This window comes from Pinus tabuliformis, chromosome X (assembly GCF_031772625.1).
Source record: "Pinus tabuliformis cultivar Carrire ecotype Pingquan chromosome X, CPIR1, whole genome shotgun sequence".
NCBI classification, from domain to species: domain Eukaryota; kingdom Viridiplantae; phylum Streptophyta; class Pinopsida; order Pinales; family Pinaceae; genus Pinus; species Pinus tabuliformis.
This window is the reverse complement of record NC_142308.1, coordinates 912,904,119-912,922,368: the sequence shown is the minus strand read 5'-3', so window position 1 is coordinate 912,922,368 and position 18,250 is coordinate 912,904,119. Positions and strand designations below refer to the sequence as shown.

The 18,250-nt window shown below is 37.1% G+C and overlaps 1 protein-coding gene across 1 annotated transcript in view; it reads right to left on the bottom strand.

Annotated features, from left to right (window-relative positions):
- Positions 1 to 14,219: 14,219 nt before the first annotated feature.
- The window catches only part of LOC149142658 (110 kDa U5 small nuclear ribonucleoprotein component CLO-like), a 64,435-nt gene continuing 60,404 nt past the window's right edge, over positions 14,220 to 18,250 (bottom strand). The window contains exons 2-10 of the mRNA XM_089450025.1: positions 17,723 to 17,791; positions 16,446 to 17,639; positions 16,181 to 16,279; positions 15,937 to 16,095; positions 15,749 to 15,834; positions 15,437 to 15,635; positions 15,198 to 15,308; positions 14,746 to 14,952; positions 14,220 to 14,632 (exon numbers count right to left, since the gene is read on the bottom strand). Coding sequence (XP_089306151.1) covers positions 14,537 to 14,632; positions 14,746 to 14,952; positions 15,198 to 15,308; positions 15,437 to 15,635; positions 15,749 to 15,834; positions 15,937 to 16,095; positions 16,181 to 16,279; positions 16,446 to 17,639; positions 17,723 to 17,791 — 2,220 coding nt within the window. The 3' untranslated portion in view covers positions 14,220 to 14,536. The remainder of the gene's footprint in view (positions 14,633 to 14,745; positions 14,953 to 15,197; positions 15,309 to 15,436; positions 15,636 to 15,748; positions 15,835 to 15,936; positions 16,096 to 16,180; positions 16,280 to 16,445; positions 17,640 to 17,722; positions 17,792 to 18,250) is intronic.

Here is an 18,250-nt window from a genome sequence, read left to right as displayed (position 1 = left end):
TTCATTTCCATATACATTTGAATTAACATGTGCAAGTTTTGGAATATCTTAAATGTTAGAATAAGGATGGAGGGAGGGCGCTAAGTTATTCTAGTAAACTGGAGGAATACATGATACATTAGGAGACCACGTATTGAGGTGACCAATGGTGGAAAGTTGGTGACATTCATCAGAATCAACATTAAAATGGACAGAAAAAAAAACATATCTTTTTGTTTCTGCCAAAATCCCACCAGCCTGGTGCCTTGTTCCTCCTTCCTCTGCCTCTTCCTGAACGTTGTGAGCTCAAATTCATTCTGCAAACAACTAACTTAAAAATGAAACTATTAAAAAAGATACAAACAACATGTTTCCCTTTTTAATTATTATAGATTCAAAATGTTAAACTAAGGCTAGTTAGTCTTACATGCTTGCAAGACTGAGAACTGAGACAAGTTGAAAGGATGGACTATGGAGGGAGAATGGAACAACATTGACTCATAATGAATCACAAGGAGAATAAAATGTATATGCAAAGACTCGTAAGCATTATTCCAATAACAAATTTTTAATTTAAAATAACAAGTGAGGGTTTAGATTAGGGTTTAGCAACTGTGGAATGAAGTGATGGCAAGGAGGAGTGAGAGTCTCTTCAAAGTGAGAACTAGAAATTCAAAGTCATGTGAGATTCTCTTTATACCTTTTTTTGCAACTATAGAATGAATCTAACCCTTTTTCCTTTTTCCTTTTTTAAATTTTTGCAGTTTTGGGCGAATAGGAAGCTTCCTTCGAAGCTTCACTTGTAGCAGTGGGTAAAAGCCATGTATGCAATGATTGTTTTATGCAAGAAGAGTATTCCATTGAGATTCAAATACCTTGCATACAATTAATAATTTGTTCTAAGAGAACATAGCCATATTTAATATAAGACATGTAATGAATTAGGAAATGCATATGATAAGAATTCCTATGCAACTCAAAGGACAAACTTTGCAATTTTGTAGTGGCTTACAAGGCTTTGATGGGAAAGTGTATAGGCATTTCAATGATAATTGGTTGTAGGAACATGGGAATGTTATACAGAGGGTGGGTGAAACCCCTTTTTTTACATGCATTAGCTATCTTTATGAAAATATGCAATAGCGTCATGGTGATGCAAGGGTTGCATGCCCTTCATGAATATTTATTAAGAATTTACAAAAGAGGGTTTTGGCCCTTTCCGTTTCAAAATACAGTGTGGCTTAGAGAAATCATCGTATTGAAATAATATGGGAAAGGGGGTAATATACACTTTACTGCATACATTTGAAACGTAATCAATTGGGGAGTCAAATAATAGTTATGGTAATTAAGAGCTAGCGGAGGGGATTATACAAGCAGAGGCAATACAACCAACTGTCAAAAAACATAATGAACTGCACATTAACCATGTACTTACCTATGCAATGCAAAAATTTGACAACAATACCCTCCAAAACTTCATTTTGAGCTATTAGTCTAGCTCCTGTAGCTGAGATACTCCTAGTCTTAAAACGCTTATGTAAAAACCACTTTCCAGAATAACAAATAATGCTTCTAAGGTAGAACAATGTGTGGAATTCGTAGTGGGAAGGCATGGTAGGTCTTTTCATGGTGGGAATTAAAATCTTCAGACAATTTGTGTTCCCCGAAGTGTTGCATTAAAGACTGGATGCAAATTTCCCATATAACTTAAACGAATTCAAGTCCATTTCATCACAAATGTATTCCAATTGTCAAATGAATGAGCAACCCGATGAACAAATCACCCAAATGAAACACAACATAACAATAATCAGACTTAATGTAAAGGTCCCACATTGAAAACATTTCATATTAAAAATTGTTGTATAACCTTTAATCACCCGGACAACGATTACATACAAAGGTTGGAAATATAACAATGAGTCATATGTTATATATCACATAAACTTTACAGTGGTTGCAATGCATATAACATTGAATCTCTAAACATATATTAACCAAACTTTCAATATCCAAAAAAACTTTGAAGTTGACTTAGCATGAAGGCATATCATAAAAATGTATATATAAAACCATTGCATTTGCCATCCTTGGGTATTACGTAATGTAAAAATCCCAAATTTTTTGTCAACCAACACACCAACAATGTCTTCATTATCGACTTGTACCATATATGTGCCAACATATCCAAGTTGTGAGCATAATAATCTTTGGACATTTTTATAATGTGAGAAACATGTAGGACATAACATGTATGTGATGCATATAATCAAAATTGATGTCAAAATAATTTTGTGGTCCTCCCCATATGGTCATGATAGTGAAACATATCAGTAGAATGGGTCATTGGTGGTTAAAGAGAAGGATGACCAAGCAAGACAGAGGTAAGCAATATTTTGTGGCATATCACAAAATTAAAGGGTCAAAATTAGTATCAACATGTGGCGCCTCGACAGGGAAATATAGGTAGCTATACTGAATTCAACATCTATGGTTTCACATAGTAGAAAACAAACAGCGTCACCCAATTTCCCTCCCCTTCTCATGAAATTTTCAAAAGGAACACTTTACTAAGATTATTACTCCCATGACACATTCTTTAGGGAAACTTTTTCCTAGAGTAGAGGGAGTTAAATATGGATACTTTACCTTGTTGTAATAGGTGAGTTACCATATATTTACTCAACTTTAAAATCATGTAATGTTAAAGCTATGACACTAATACCTCTAAGTTTATTTGTCCTTTGAGCAGCTTGCAAAGAGTGAAAATTGTTGTTTTTATGTCAAGTTTCTCATAAAAATAAATATCTAACACTTTTATGTATAAACAAGGAACCAACATATAAAATGTTGAAAGATAAATAACATCATAATGTATCGAAGTGGAATCCCACAAAAGAACTTTTTAACCAGTTTTAAAGGCAGAATGCTTGGCCTTTTGTCATGGTATTTTTTAACAGTATTTTTTTTCCTTTTAGGATTTTATTAAAAGATTTGGTTCTTTTCTCAGCTAGGGATAGTAGTGCATGATATTAATTGATCATATCATATTCCTTGAATTCTTTAGATTGTAAATCAAGGCGAAGAGAAGCTAATTGTAATTCGACTAGCATAACAACTTCTTGTCCATAAACAAGTTGAAAGGGGGTGGCACCAATAGTCACTTTAGTGGTAGTGCGATTTTCCCATAGGGCTTTAAAAAGTAGGTGGTTCCAATGCCTAGGATTATCTGAGATGATTCTTTTGAGTATTCTAAGAACATTTTTATTTGTTGATTTAGCCAAACCATTTCCTTGGAGGTAGTAAGTGGATGAAAAGGTATGTTTGATAGAGTATACGCCACATAAAAGTGCAAACTTGGTGGATATGAAGGCAGGTCTATTATTAGACACTATATGGATGGGTGTGTCAAATCTAGGCATCAAAGTTTCTTCAAGAAACATAATGACTTGTTCACCAGTGGCCCTTTTTAAGGGGAATGCTTCAGACCATTTCATGAAATAATCTATTGCAGTTAGAATAAAAGTGTGGCTAGTTAAAGAAGGTGGATTGATTAGCCTTATAAAATCGAGGCCCCATTTAGTGAAGGGATAGATGGCAATGATAGTCTCTAAAGGCATAGATGAATACTGCAATTTTCTAGCTGCGCGTTGACATTCATCACAAGATCTGACACGTCTGAAAGTGTCTTTAAACATATGTGGCCAGTGATACCCAGTTCATATGATTTTATAGGCGGTGGATCTCGCTGCAAAATGACTACCAACATTATCTGAGTGTTCAGATGAACCATGTAGAGACTTCAAAGCATGATTTGTAGCTTCATCTTTTATACATCTGAGGAGCATTCTTTAGGGAGATTTTCGAAATAAGATATTGTGTACAAAGACATATTTTGATGCATCGAGCCTTAATTTTCTTTTTTGAAATTTGTTCAAATTTTCTAAGCATCTGTGATGAGTTAAAAAGAAAATGAAATTATGATATCGAGGATGTAAATGGGGCGCAGATTGGTTATCCTATATAAGAAACAAATCAGCAAAGTGTTGACTTTGAAATTCAAGATCATGAGCTTATTCTAAACCTTGTGCAAGATGAAGGGCTAAACCTTGACCTTTGATGGTTTTAGTAGTAACTATAGCAAGATTGTGTTCTTGGATTTTAGTCAGCCAATGAGTGATTTTTCCAAACATCACGTTTTGAGAGAGAAAAATTTTTACAACTGGAAAAGCAGTCATCACCTCAGTATGCTTTCCTAAGATCAAATGTCTAAGATTTTCAACAACCTTAACGAGAGAGTAAGCATGTTTCTCGATCAATGAGTATTTCATATCATCATCAAATAAGCTTTGGCTAGCGAATGTTATGGGTTGTTCTAATCCTTGATTTTTTTATGCATCAAGATTGCAGAGATTGCTTCCTTTGTAGCGTTAGTATATATGACGAAATCTTTAGACAAATCAGGAATAGCTGACGTTGGGGCTGTTGAAATAGCATCCTTGATATGTTGGAAGGATTGCTAAGTGGAGAAATTCCAATTAAAAGATTGGTTGTTCTTTAATAAACTCTGAATTGGCTTTACAAATTGGGAAAAAATTGGAATAAAGTGCCTTATGAAGTTTATCTTTCCCATAAGGGATTGTATATCCTTTTTAGATGTAGGAGGAGAAAGAGCCTAAATGGTAGATACTCGGTCAGGATCTATGCCTATTCCTTAATCAAAAACAATATGTCCAAGTAACTTACCCGATTTAACTCCGAAAATAGATTTTGCAGGATTTAATGGCATTCCATAATTTCTACAAGTGAAAACTCTTGCAAGGTGACCAAAATGGTCAATCCGCCCTTTAGAATAGATAGTCAAATCATCTAAATATACTTGAATAATTTTTCTAATTAAGTCATCGAAAGCAATGTTCATAGCCCTCTGAAATGTGGTTCTAGCATTAGTGAGACCAAAAGGTATGTGAGGAAAAGTGAAAGTCCCTCGCTTAGTAGTAAAATTTGTCTTGTATTTATCATTTTTCTTCACAAAGATTTGATTATAGCCAAAGAAGCCATCTAATAACGACATTATGGAGAAACCAACAACTTGTTGTAAAATTAGTTCCATATTCGGAAGGGGAAAGTTATCTTTCACACTGTTCTTATTTAATTATTGAAAATTGACACACAAGCGAATTTGTCCATTTTTCTTTTGAATGGGAACTAAGTTAGCTACCCATTCAGAATATTTGATAGGGTAAATGATATGGACAGCAAGCATTTTGTCTAGCTTAGTTTTGATAGTTGCTTCTAAGGTGGATTAATAGGTCTTTGCCTTTGTCTAACCGGTGAGCAATCAGCTTTGATAGGTATATCATGAGAAATGAGGATAGGATCAAAAGCTCTTAAGTAACTATACGACCATGTAAAAATATCAGAGAATTCCTTAAAAAGATTGACAAATTTATCAATTTCTTCATGGGTACAAGATTCAGAAACATGCAACATTTTAGGATTATCATCAATTCCAATATTCACATGTATGGTTTTATCAGTAGTCTTAAGAAGTGATTTATTGGATGAAGAAATTTTAATTACGTCACTAGGTGAAAAGACATCTTAAAAGGGGACTAAGCCTTTGGGATATTTGTTTTGATCAAGATTAATGATTTTGGACAATTCCTTGTTATTATTTGTAAGAAAGTTTGAAAGATCCTAGTCATCGTCAAAGACTTGTTAAGATTCTTCATTATCAGGGAGATGGGGCATGTACAATGTTACTACAATGCAATCAGGTTTGTTCATTGAATCAAAATATATAGGCCTTGTAGCATACATTGTCAGGTGGTCAACAATGGCATTCATGCTTCGATTTATGTGAGTAATATTAAAGCTATAAAGTTCCGAGATTGCATCCGAAGCAAGGGATGTATAATGTCTCATTAGCTTGTTTGAAGGAATATAGATTATTTTGATTAGATTGACAATCAATTCAAAATCTCCAAAAGCAGAAAGATTTTGAATTTTGAGAAAGGAGGCATTATTTAACCCAATTAATAGAGCTTCAAACTCTGGTACATTATGCGTACATGAAAAATTCAAACAATATGAATGAGAATATGATTTCCCAAAAGAAATTTGTAGAATAATACCAGTCCCATTGCCTCCTCGTGACGATGCCCCATCAAAAAACATGCCATATGAAATTTAATTCAGGAGTAACATTTGCAACAGTTTGGTGATTGGTTTCCTCTTCACTGAAAATTGAATAAATTCCAAGGTCCTCTTCGCTTAATTGATGGTTGGAGAATATTTTCAATGTAGGGAACTATTCTATCTTCCCTGTATACGATTATATTTTTGGGACCTCTAGGAATGATGAGATGAGAGCCATCCATAGAGTAATAACCACGAATCAAATATTGCCAGTGTCTACCAAGAACGATTGAATAATTACCAATTGGCATATCAATAACTTGAACATTACAAGTCCTCCCGATCGGGATGAAGAATAAGGTAGGTGAGGGTGGCAAGAGGGATCATTATAAGGGAAGGACGGTCGGACGTGACCACAGGAATGAGACCGCCCCTCTAGCCAAAACAATGAGCAATCGGCCAGCAGAAGTTTCAAGAAATCAGAGTGGGGAAGGTGGAAGGCAAATGATTTGCAATAGTGGCGGCGGTAATGGCAGAGCGAGAAGGGTGGTGAAGAGACAGTGTATGAAGGTAACAGAGGTAAAGGAAAGGGTATTCTAGGCGGGACGAAGGAGGAGCTGAACGCGGCGCAACCAGGAGGAGCCATCGAGGAGGTTTGCATTCTCGGGTATGTGCAACCTGCGAACTCTGTTTCCTTATTATCTATCACAGTACGTAGAATGGATATGTTTAATTATTGTGAAGTCCCTAATAAAGAAAAGGGCCTGAGTGAGCTCGGCCGCCCCTTGGCAATACATTGTGAGGGTCAACTGGGACCGTCTCGCGTGGGGAATCCTGATGAAAAGGGAAACTGGGACCGTCTCAGTGGGGAATCCTGATGAAAAGGGAAATTGTCGCCGGGAGCACAGTCTGGGGAATAATTTGGAAAACCATGACAAGAATTTCATTGTAAGAGCAGAGGGGAGGTCTGATAGTGGGGACTCGAAGATTATGCCCTTAGTCCACTATCTGATCCGCATGACAGAGGGCCTTATACATCTCTTGTACCCAGAGAATGGAGATCAGTGCCAGATTCAAAAAAACAAAGGTGATTGTAGTAGAAGCAGAGGCACAACCAACGGAAACTGGTAAGGGAAGACGATGATAAGAAACTCAAAAAAATGACACCTGTGATTGATGAATGTCTACAGGAGAGGGTAGGAAAAAGGATGGCGCGCCCAGGTCGTGGAAGAGGACGCGGAGATAGAGGCCGTCCAAGGCAAGGGAACCCAGGAGGTAGGCCAACAGAAGCCCCAGGTAATCAGCGCAGAGGAAGAAGGTCCACCCTGACAGCGGTTCAGGAAGCGGCAAGAGCTTACCAGGAAGGCACGGATGAGGACATCCGCCGTATCATCCAAAATATGGAATCCAGTGTGTTGGAGGAACAGTCAAAATCAGAGACAGAAGAATGGGCAGAAATGGTTAGAGATCCAGGAAATACGAGGGGAAGACTTACTCTGTACAGGCAGTCTCTGCATATTTACTGGGTACTAAAACGCCTCTTGGCAAAGGCACTGGAACAGGTAGCGAAGGAAATGGCAGAAATCGCCAACGGTATGCCAAATTTGCAGAAGGAAATGAAGAACTTCCAGGTCATCATGATCAGACAGAACAACAAACTGGAGGAGATGTCTCAGTTGTTGTCTCGGATGGTTGGCTCTCACCCTAGTCAGGAGGAACAAATGGATATCCCCATGGATATGGACCAAAATACAGGAACCAGAAAGGAATGATTTTCTTGAGGCTCTGATGTGGTTTTTGAACTTCTCCTTTTTTACAATTTTATGCAAATTAGTAGCTTAATAGGTAGTTTCAGTTGTATAGTGCATATAGCCAGTATGGAAAGACTTGTCAAATTTTGTTTTTGGAATGCTTATAGCAAACTAAGGTGGCCAACATACCTGAGTTCCCTTCGAGGCAGGTTGAGGCCACCAAAACATTGTATCTGGTCTCCTTGTTTATCATAAATAAAAAAGAATGGTACTACCTCCACTTACAAAAAAAAAAAAAAAAACTTAAACATTACAAGTATGGATCTCAAGGCAAGAACACAATACTAACATAAGATCCTTGATTTACCTAATCTTGGTTTGTTTTTGTTTGTTGAAGGCTAACATATTTATGGGAATTTCATTTGAACAAGAAAGACCAAGTTCTCCCATGATAGTTTTGTACATAACATTGGGACGAGAACCCCCATCTATAAGACAACAATGAGCTATCTTATCAAAGATTTTCATGGAAACATAAAAGGGTGAGTTCTTTGGTTGCCTAGAACTTGTCCCCAGTTCAACTTTTAGATCTTGGGAAAGGTCACTATCATCTTACAATTCAATAATGGATATTGATGGATGTTAATTTTAGATAACAATGGTATGTTCTACGCTTTAGCACAGTTTACTTTAATGTTCCTTTAGCAACCCAATGACAATTTCCAATTCTATCCAGTAGCAATCACATTAACTTAAACACATTGATAGTAAAAGTAGATAGAACATAAAAACATGTGCAGAAGACAAGTCAAGACGAGGACACAAGATATGGTAAATGCCAGGGACAAACCCCAATGTGAGGAAACCCCTTTGATCAAATCTTCTTATTATTATTCAATAGTTCAGCAGAGAGAGAGTACAAATATCAAATTAACTTGCCCAAAGCAATCCTGTCAAATCAACGGTCAACTGCAATCGTAACTAGAAAGTCAACAATGGTCAAAGCAGCTCCAAAACATCCTCCAAGCAGCTCGATCAACAGCAAATAAATTTGCCCTTCCAAGAGAGTCAAAGTCAACCCAAAACAAATCGGTCAAACCAATCAAAGGAGAAAGAAAACACCACTGTAAATTCTGCAATCAAATCTGAAGTCAACGCTAAAGTCAACTCCGTCACCCTATCCCAAACTCCTCAAAAATTGTGCCAATAAATATGGCCTTCAAAAATCAAATTTATGCCCACAAAAACGAAGTCAACACTGGTCAAAGGCACCAAAGTCAACATTGGTCAACGCAAATTCCGCTAGCAAAAAAACCCAAAAATTTGTCCTTTCACATGTGTGAAAAAGAGAAACCAGCTCCGAGTTGTACTAACCAATCAAGACATGAGAAAGAGAGATGAGTGACGTCCAAATGAAAAAGAGATCACTCTTATTTATACACCTCGTTGAGGGTGAAGAGACACATCTATTGGGTTTCGTGAATCGTGAGCCTACATTTCACTGAGGCCAACCTTGACAATTTGTGCATGAGAGAATAAATTCAAAATTCCATTTTTGCTTGTCATAATGAGATGATCTTTATATCAAAATTTGACCTCTCGAAAAGAGGAATCCAATGCAATAATCATCTCCATCATATGAGTTGTCCTAAGGTGGAATTTGGCCTTAGTTGCCAATTTTAACAATGGAACATGTGATTTTTGTTTTTTTCTTGAATATTTTTTTTTAGAATTGCAATTTGCTCAGGAGTTTGAGCTAAATCAAGAGGTGTCACATTAACTTCGATTTTAGACAAATCTAGGCAAATTGTTGTTTTGCTTAGCAAAATATCTTTGATGTTAGAAGCAAATTAATTTGAAGCAAAATTGTGATTAGAGGAATTGTTTTGGAATTTTTGTTATAATTTCGAGAATGAGTATTTACAATATTTACATCATCATCTATCCAATCCAGAGTATTTACAGTAGGATTTGGAGGTGATGGAGTTGATTTCATTCCAAAAAAAATTATTTGTTTGCTTTCATAATTTCACAAGTCAGATCATCATGATAGTCCTTGCAAAAATTGCACCAAGGACAATTTAATAGAAGAGTTCCTAGAGCAACAGAAATAAGAGAAAGAAAAGGGATGATGTAAGTGAATATTGAGAAGGTGTAGGTACATCTTTGAGCTCAAATGAAATCATGCAATTATTCATATCTTGCATTAATATAAAATTGCATTAATTTTAGGGCTCATGTTAGGTTTGTTCAAAGGAATACCAGTTCTTGAATTCTTATCCTCATATTCAAGACAAGTATGTAAGCCAATAGCCATATCATTAACATATTTTTCTTCAAGTCGATTCTTATAGAGAGGACGAATGATATTATAATAATGGATCATGGCATCCTTCTTGAGAAATCAAGGCATGTAGATATTAGGGCATTATTCATTTTTTTAATAATTACTTGTGATGTGTGTTTGCTTCTTTTACTTTTTTATTATGTTATCTTTCATCAGGCAATTACCAAATCAAAAGTGCGTGAAGATCACAAAAATAAAGAACACAAGATATAAGCACTCAACCATGGCAAAACCCCTATCAAAGGGAAAACTCAGTGAAATTCTTGCACTAGTAGATTCAAATGACACAATCCAAGACCCTTTTGACCTAAACAAATACTTCCTCCAATCACCAAGTGATGAACTTTACCAAAGTCTCCAAGTGTCAACTTCTCAAATGTAGCTTCAATCTAGAATTTCTTCCCTCCACCTACAAAATTTTGGCCCTGCGGCTATTTCAGAAATTTTGTCCCCTGCAACTTGCTCAAAAACCCCTAAAAAACTCGCATGAGAGAGAGAGAGAGATGCTTCAAACTTGGATTTTGCTTCATCCTTGAATTAGGTCTTCTTTCCTGCAGTTTGCTCTTCTTTTTAGTTATTTTTCTCTTGTAGATTGAACTTGTTGAGTGTGTACCAAATAAGTCGAATTCCTCTTCTATTTACACTGCTTGTGTTAGGTCAAGTAGCCCTAATCTAGGCCGACTTGGTGAGGAGGTGACAAATGACACTTTGACCCAAAAATAATTTTATTTACATGATATAAATACCCAACAAAGGTCTAATAAATTTGACAAAAACTCTTAAAGACTCCAGACAAAACCTAAAAGCCTTCAATGGAGGCTATGACCTAGAAAATAAATGAAAGAGCATGAAACCAATGCTTCAAAATAATTTCTCTTTTACAATAAAACTTGTATTTCTTTTGCATCATGACTCAAATACAATTATGAAGACCAACACTATTACATTCTTCAACACTCCCTCTTAACTAGGGAGGTATTCATAAATAGATATATACAAAGGTACATGGATGATCTCAAAATGATATGAAGAGTCACAACACATGCAGTTTACCAAGCTGTGTTCCAAGCTTTCACCACTATAGGTACCATCAGGCTTTAGCTCTAACACCAACCCAGGGATCTAGGTATCATATCTGCTATTACTCTGTCATTGTCTTGGCTATAGGATAAAATTACCAATGCAACTTTAACCCAGGCCTTAAGATTGGAAATTGGCCCTTCCAATCTACAGAGGGATCTCTCTTTGACTATGCAACACATGCAGTTGCCCTTCCAATCTACAGAGGGATCTCTCTTTGACTATGCTATTCAAGGTCACTATAGTAACAGGTCATTCATATGCTCAATCACTAGATCAAATGTAAATGGCAACAAATTTGGTTGAAGAATGGGAAAATGCACCATTGGGCATGGAGTCATAAGGTTGATCTCAATGAGGTTTCCAAGAGATGGTGGCAAGACACACAAGGATCATAGGCATAAAAACAATGTTCACTTAGACTGCAAATTATCCAGCTGGTAAGTAACAGGAGAAAACAATCCATTACATAAAGCATACAAGTGAATTTTGTTAAACTTTAGAGTGAAAAAGGTCGAATATTTGGAACTGAAAAGAGCAGAGCATCTGAGTGCAGATGAATTCTACTATTTTAGTAAACTCCGTTCAAACATGGAGAACCAACAACCATGAAATTCATAAAGGAAAAGGATAGCACCAAGAAACTGACTGGTAAACACTGAAAGAATCTCAGATATGCAAGTCTAGAAACTTCTGTCCTGGAAATTTCATTAATATCAAAATCAGATATACACAATAGTCACTTTTCTCTCAAGAACCAACCCTTGGTTCATCTTAATTAACAATTTTATAGAAAACTTTACAAAACTGGAACCATAACTTTAGAGAAGTCTTTAATTAAAAAATATCTGAAATAAAACATATATATAATAACTTTAACTAAGTCTATCAATATATTTACAAGATAACATTGGTGCGTTGTCCTTGTAACAAAAAGTGTGCTGTAGCTGCAAAATCTGCTGAAACTATGGGTAAATAGATCACTAATATTAGTGATCTATTTTTACCCATAGTTTCAGCAGATTTTCATTGGGTCTCCAACTTGATTTTATCAAAAATGATGTTCACTGTGCAAAAATAACCTTCGAGAGCTTTCTCCTAAAAGCTTGGAGGTTCAAAGTCTCACTTAGAACACACTTGTGCCCTTGCTGGTGTTTGTTGTACACCAGCACTTAGTGACAGCAGTTGGTCCAGGTGCAGGTGCAAGAACTGGGCAAATTTGGCAGAATAGATACCACCCAGTCACAGCAGCTTACCCAAAGACTTGTTTAGATAACAGTGTCTCACTGGGTTGGTAAAAGCTATTAAAGCCCCCACCAGGGTTCAAATCTCAACTAGGACACACTTGTGCCCTTGTTTGTGTTTTTGGTACACCAGTACTTGTGACAGTGATCCAGATGCAGATGAAGAACTGGACAAATTTGGCAGAATCGATACCACCCAGTAACAGCAGGTAGCCAACGACTTGTTTTCACAAATCTGTGTCTATGCTCACGTTGACTCCTATGCTCACGCTTACAGAAAGTATCCATCAAAATTATTATAGATTGATGGTTTCTGGAGAAAAATATACATTTTTCATATATTTTCCGATTGTTCCTTCAGGGAAAAAATATACAGTTTAAATATGTTCATATGTGTGTGTATTGACGGTTCTTTTGAAAATAAATATTTTGATGGATGCTTACAGTCAACACAAGCATAGGCACATGGATTTGTGAAAACATGAGTTTGGCTAAGCAGCTGTGACCAGGTGGTATCTATTCTGCCAAATTCACCCAGGTCTTGCATCTGCACCTGGCCTAACCACTGTCACAAGCACTGGTGTATTTGAACTGCAAAACCATCCCCACTTTCAATATATGATAGCAAACCTCGATGCAGTATAAATATATCTTTGTTTAGTATGAATCAAATGTCAAAATAAACCTAACACTCCTACATTAAAGATGATCAAACTACTAACTAAAACCAAGATATCCACAGCCCTTTATCAATCTTGACTTTTAATTTTTACAATACCCCATATAGTTGCATACAGTAATCCTACTTCTAACTGGTTCTTAATCACTCCATTTTAGATTGCTGACCACGCAGATGACAAGCCCTACTTTTGGATAAACTAGGGAGATTCTTCTCCAAATTGACATAAGCTCAACTCTTGGAACAGATCCCATTGTTCATGAAACTCTTTAAACATAACCCAACGAGTATTATGATGCTATTTACACATTTTCCTGCTACTTACCATCACAGAATGAAGAATCAAATTAATCTCATCCTTAAGTCCCAGCATGCAATTCAGCCTAGCCAAGATCACCCACCCTAACTCTTTGAACCGAGCCCAACAAGTATGCTGCATTTTCCTGCTGTTTAACATCACAGAGTTAAGAACCAAACTAACCTCCTTCTGAAGGCCCAACATACAATTCAGCCCTACTAGCCAAGAGCACCCATCCTAGCTACTCTTTGAACGGTGCCCAACAAGTATGATGCTATCTACACATTTTCCTGCTATTTACCATCACAGAATTAAGGACCAAATTAACCTCCATTTAAGGGTTCAACATACAATTCACCCTAGCAAAGACCAAGCCCTTCATACTCAACCCTGTAAATTGCATTACTCTCAAGCAGTCTACATCTCTTTTTACTTTCCGAGGAAAAACGGTATTCTCTTCCTCAATCCAATAAAGTCTAAACTCACTTATTCTCAATTGTACAATTATAATCTTATGAATCTTGACAGGTTCTTACATCTCTACCGAAGGAGAACTTAAAAAGCCATATGTCAACCTCTTATTCCGGTGCCTTTTCAGTAGAAGTACTATAAAATGAAAGCATTAACATCATGTGAAAACAGATTTCAAACTAATCATTTATTCTTATTCTCTCAGAATTGGCAAACCATTAGCGCATTTCAGTAAATGCCAAATCTAGTTGTGATTAATAAAAATATTTTCATTTCATTCTTTAGATGCAAGAACATGTCAAGAACTTCACCAGGACCATCAAGCAGCAAAGGGCAGTTGGCTCTATTGCACTTTACCCTTATTTCACATAATGATTATATCCTTTATGGCACACACTCTTGATCACAGATGATCAAAGCAGCAGTTTATCAGTATTATGGATGATCTACAGTGGATGTGTTTACCAATACAGAGACTCTGCCCAAGTTCTGCAGCAGAGTAACCTACAAGATCTGCTGGAAATCGGCGTCTTGCCTTGCCACCTACAAGATCTGCTGGAAATCGGCATCTTGCCTTGCCATCTCAAGTAACATAGGATCATCGAAAAATTTGTTGATACTCACATCCTCACTCATACCCTGGAGCAGACATACAAGGGGTAAGATTCTTGTTATAACAAATTAAAAATCATCTTCTGCAAAAAATTAAATATCCACACAAGTAAATTACTAATGAAAGACAATAGCATTACCTTTCTGCGCCTGGTTTTCACCATGAACTCACGTGCAAGATGCTGAACAGGTGCAGGCTCTAATGGTCGCAAAACAACAGACTTGTCCAGTGGATCTCCTGGCACTATAGACCAATGGTCAAATACAGATAGGCAAAATGCTTGCCCCTGTGTATGGTACCTAAGGTCTGTCTCAAAACCAAAGGATTCAATGACAGGTAAAAAAGCCTGCACATTAAGAGGTGAAGGAAAAACAGAATTAGTTGTTGCAAAATCAAAAACAAAATTATATTCTGGAATCACGGTTGACAACTAACCAAGGACTAGAAAAATGAAATGGAACAACAGTAACCGCATCAATCATATCATTACTAAATCTATCTTCACACAGTTCACAACCACCACACTGCTGACTATTCTTGATGGGTATCAAACACAAAGACAAACAATCATTCCAACACTGCTTGTCTAACCTTAACAATATAAGCTGGTGTCCCAGGCTTTGCTATATCAGCTGTGACATGACCTCTTCTACGAGACAGCACTGTATATATTGCAGAAATACAGTCAGCAGGAGTTTGGATCTGCAATCAATTACAGAACATAGGATCAAGTTAGAACCAAGAAACAAAACACTATTGACCAAGAGCAACATCTCTGTGTAGAATTTGTCTAATAAATACCTAGCTGCATCTTCATGCACTAAACTCACCTCTACATAATACACCGGCTCCATTAAATGTGGATTTGCCATTAGAAAAGCTGAATAAGCAACTCGTCTCGCAGTAGGTATTATCTGACCACCACCACGGTGCAAGGGCTCTGGTGCTATTGTTGCATCCAGAATTTTGAACTTCACATTGCGAATAGGTTCATCACAAAGAGGTCCCTCTCGAGCACCCCATTGAAATCTGCCATACATGAGATGATAATTAACACATTAGAGAAACAGGATTTACAAGTAGGCCACATCCCTATTGCTGAAAATGAAAGAGAATCCAGTGATAAAACGCAATATGCTTACCCTTGCACAATGGAATCCTTTACGGAATTCAGCAAGTTTTTGTCAACTTCACTAGGAAGCGTATCATCTAGAAGTATGTTTGGACCCTGCAAGCACACAATAATTGTTCAACTTAATGGATGACACAAGGACTAGAACATACTCATCAGTTTCTCCAAATACAGTGGCAGAGTGCAATTGCCAATTACCTGCTTATCTGGTCCAAATGCCCATATTGATCGAGCTGCAAGTAAATCCCAATCATATCTAGTCTGAAAAAAGTCACCCAACTTCTTACGTGGCCAATCTATGCTCACCACACCATTCTCTATATCCTCTGCCAAACCCTTCTCTAGTGGTTCTGCAAGCTATAACAAACATTTAACATGTTACATAGAGCTTTCTAGATTAAATCAGTAACAGAATTCCAATTTAACTTATTGGACCACTTACCATAGTAATCTTATTTTTCTTATTTGGAGTTTCAGCAAAACATTTCATCGAGGATGACTCCACTACTGTTTCACAAAAGGAAACTACTGGATCTGCCACCTGCAATGTGAACAACCACTCAAGTTCACTCATCTTCAACAGAAAGCTACATAAGCAGAGTAGGTTTTCAAAAGAGGCTGATAATTGTTTGCAATCTCAGTTTACCATTGGAATTAGCAGAAAAAAACAGACTTTGCAAGAACAAACTAATGATAGAAGGCCAAACCTTCACTTCTACTTCTGAATAGAGCTCTCTAAGGTCCTTCATAATAGAGTCCAAATAGATCTCCCCAGTCCCCAGAATGGTGTGTTCCCCCGACTCCTCAACCTTTGTAATGGCCAATGGATAACTCTTACTAATTTTACGAAGACCTTCCACCATCTTCGGCAATTCACTTGGGTTCAAAGGTTCAGTTGCTGTTTTGACAACTGATAATGTGTTAAAGCGTAAATGACGGAAAATAAATACATCTTCATCAAGATACTCCGGACACAGTGTTGCTGTCTTCATAATTGAAGCATCTACACCCTCTATTAGAACCCAAGATCCAGCAGGTGCTTTGCTTATAGGAATTCGATATCGAGCTTGGTAGACCCACAGTTTAGTTACTTCCTTGACTGCCATGTCCTCCTCATCATCAGGAGAATATCCTTCTCCAAGTACCCGAACAGTTTGGCCTGTTTGGATTGTGCCACTATAGACTCTACCAAATGAATCAAAAACACTGCAATCAGATTTTGGATATAATTTAGTTACATTCACCATAAGTGGGCCTTCAGGAGCACAATCTTTCATAGCTTGGACAAGCGGTGTGTCTTGGGGACCTGTGTATATATGCTCTATTTTCTTAGCTGCAGCATCCTTCGCAGAGGGAATATGTTGCACCAGCATGTCCGTGAAGCCAGTTGCAGACCCAAAGATAGAGCTGCAAGATAACCTCAGCAAGGACCTTACATTAAGTTTATATGCAGCATTGCTAAGTGTCACTCCTAACTCTGCTAGGGTAGTTTCGACACTCTTCCTGTGTTCACCAATGACTTGGCTGTAAATTTTATATAAAGGTTCAAGAACAAACTGCACAAATGACCTCTCACCTCCAGTTGGGGGAGGCCTCTTTTTAAAAGTCCTAGTATCTGGTTGAAAATACAGGTCCCCCCAAAGGCGGGATGCAAAACGAGCTGAATCAAATGGAATTCCATGGAGTTTCACATAAATCTTGGCAAATGATTGTAAAGTAAAAGACCACCCTGCAGACGCACTCGCAAAACAGACATTCCCAATTGCTGGATCAACCAACTGAGACCCCCCCGCTCCAGTTGAAAATGCAGTAATCAAGTTATTGACTTCTTCTATTGTATGCTTCAATTTGTGATAAGCATCTGTCGGTGGCAATTTTAGCTCTGTTATCAGCCTGTCCACCTGCAAAATGAACCAAAGTTTGAGTTGCAAGAACGTTTAAAATATGAAGAATTGTGTGGTAGTTAAATAGCAAACATATATACCTTGTTGATAACAACAACTATTGGAAGCCTTTCCTGGATAGCATGACGTATAGCCCTCTCTGTATTTACCTGAACCAGAATTACATAAGTACAGTCAGTCTGTTACCAAAATTCATATTCGAAATCAATTGGGGGCAATAGCTAAGAGCTGTCAGTCTGCAAACCATGCAATAAAGAATCTATACATTCCAAATTAGACAAATGCATTTAAAGGTCAAAAAACAGCAGAATAGAAAAAATCTGAGCACAAAAAGATAACAGCACCTCCAAAACTGCCTTGTAGGACAGCTTTTCTGAGTAGACAACACAACATAGTTTATTCTCTAGTCAACAATAGACTAAGTCTGTTATCTCACTATACATTTACACAAGACACACAAGTACTCAAGACTGGCACAGGAAATGGCCCAATCGTTGGATAGGTGCACAAGGCTACAAACATTTAGGCATGCCTTCAAAGCTCCTCTAAATAGATAACTACATGTTTTGAATGTGTGTTAATTGCAGTTTTTTTAAACTTGACAATAA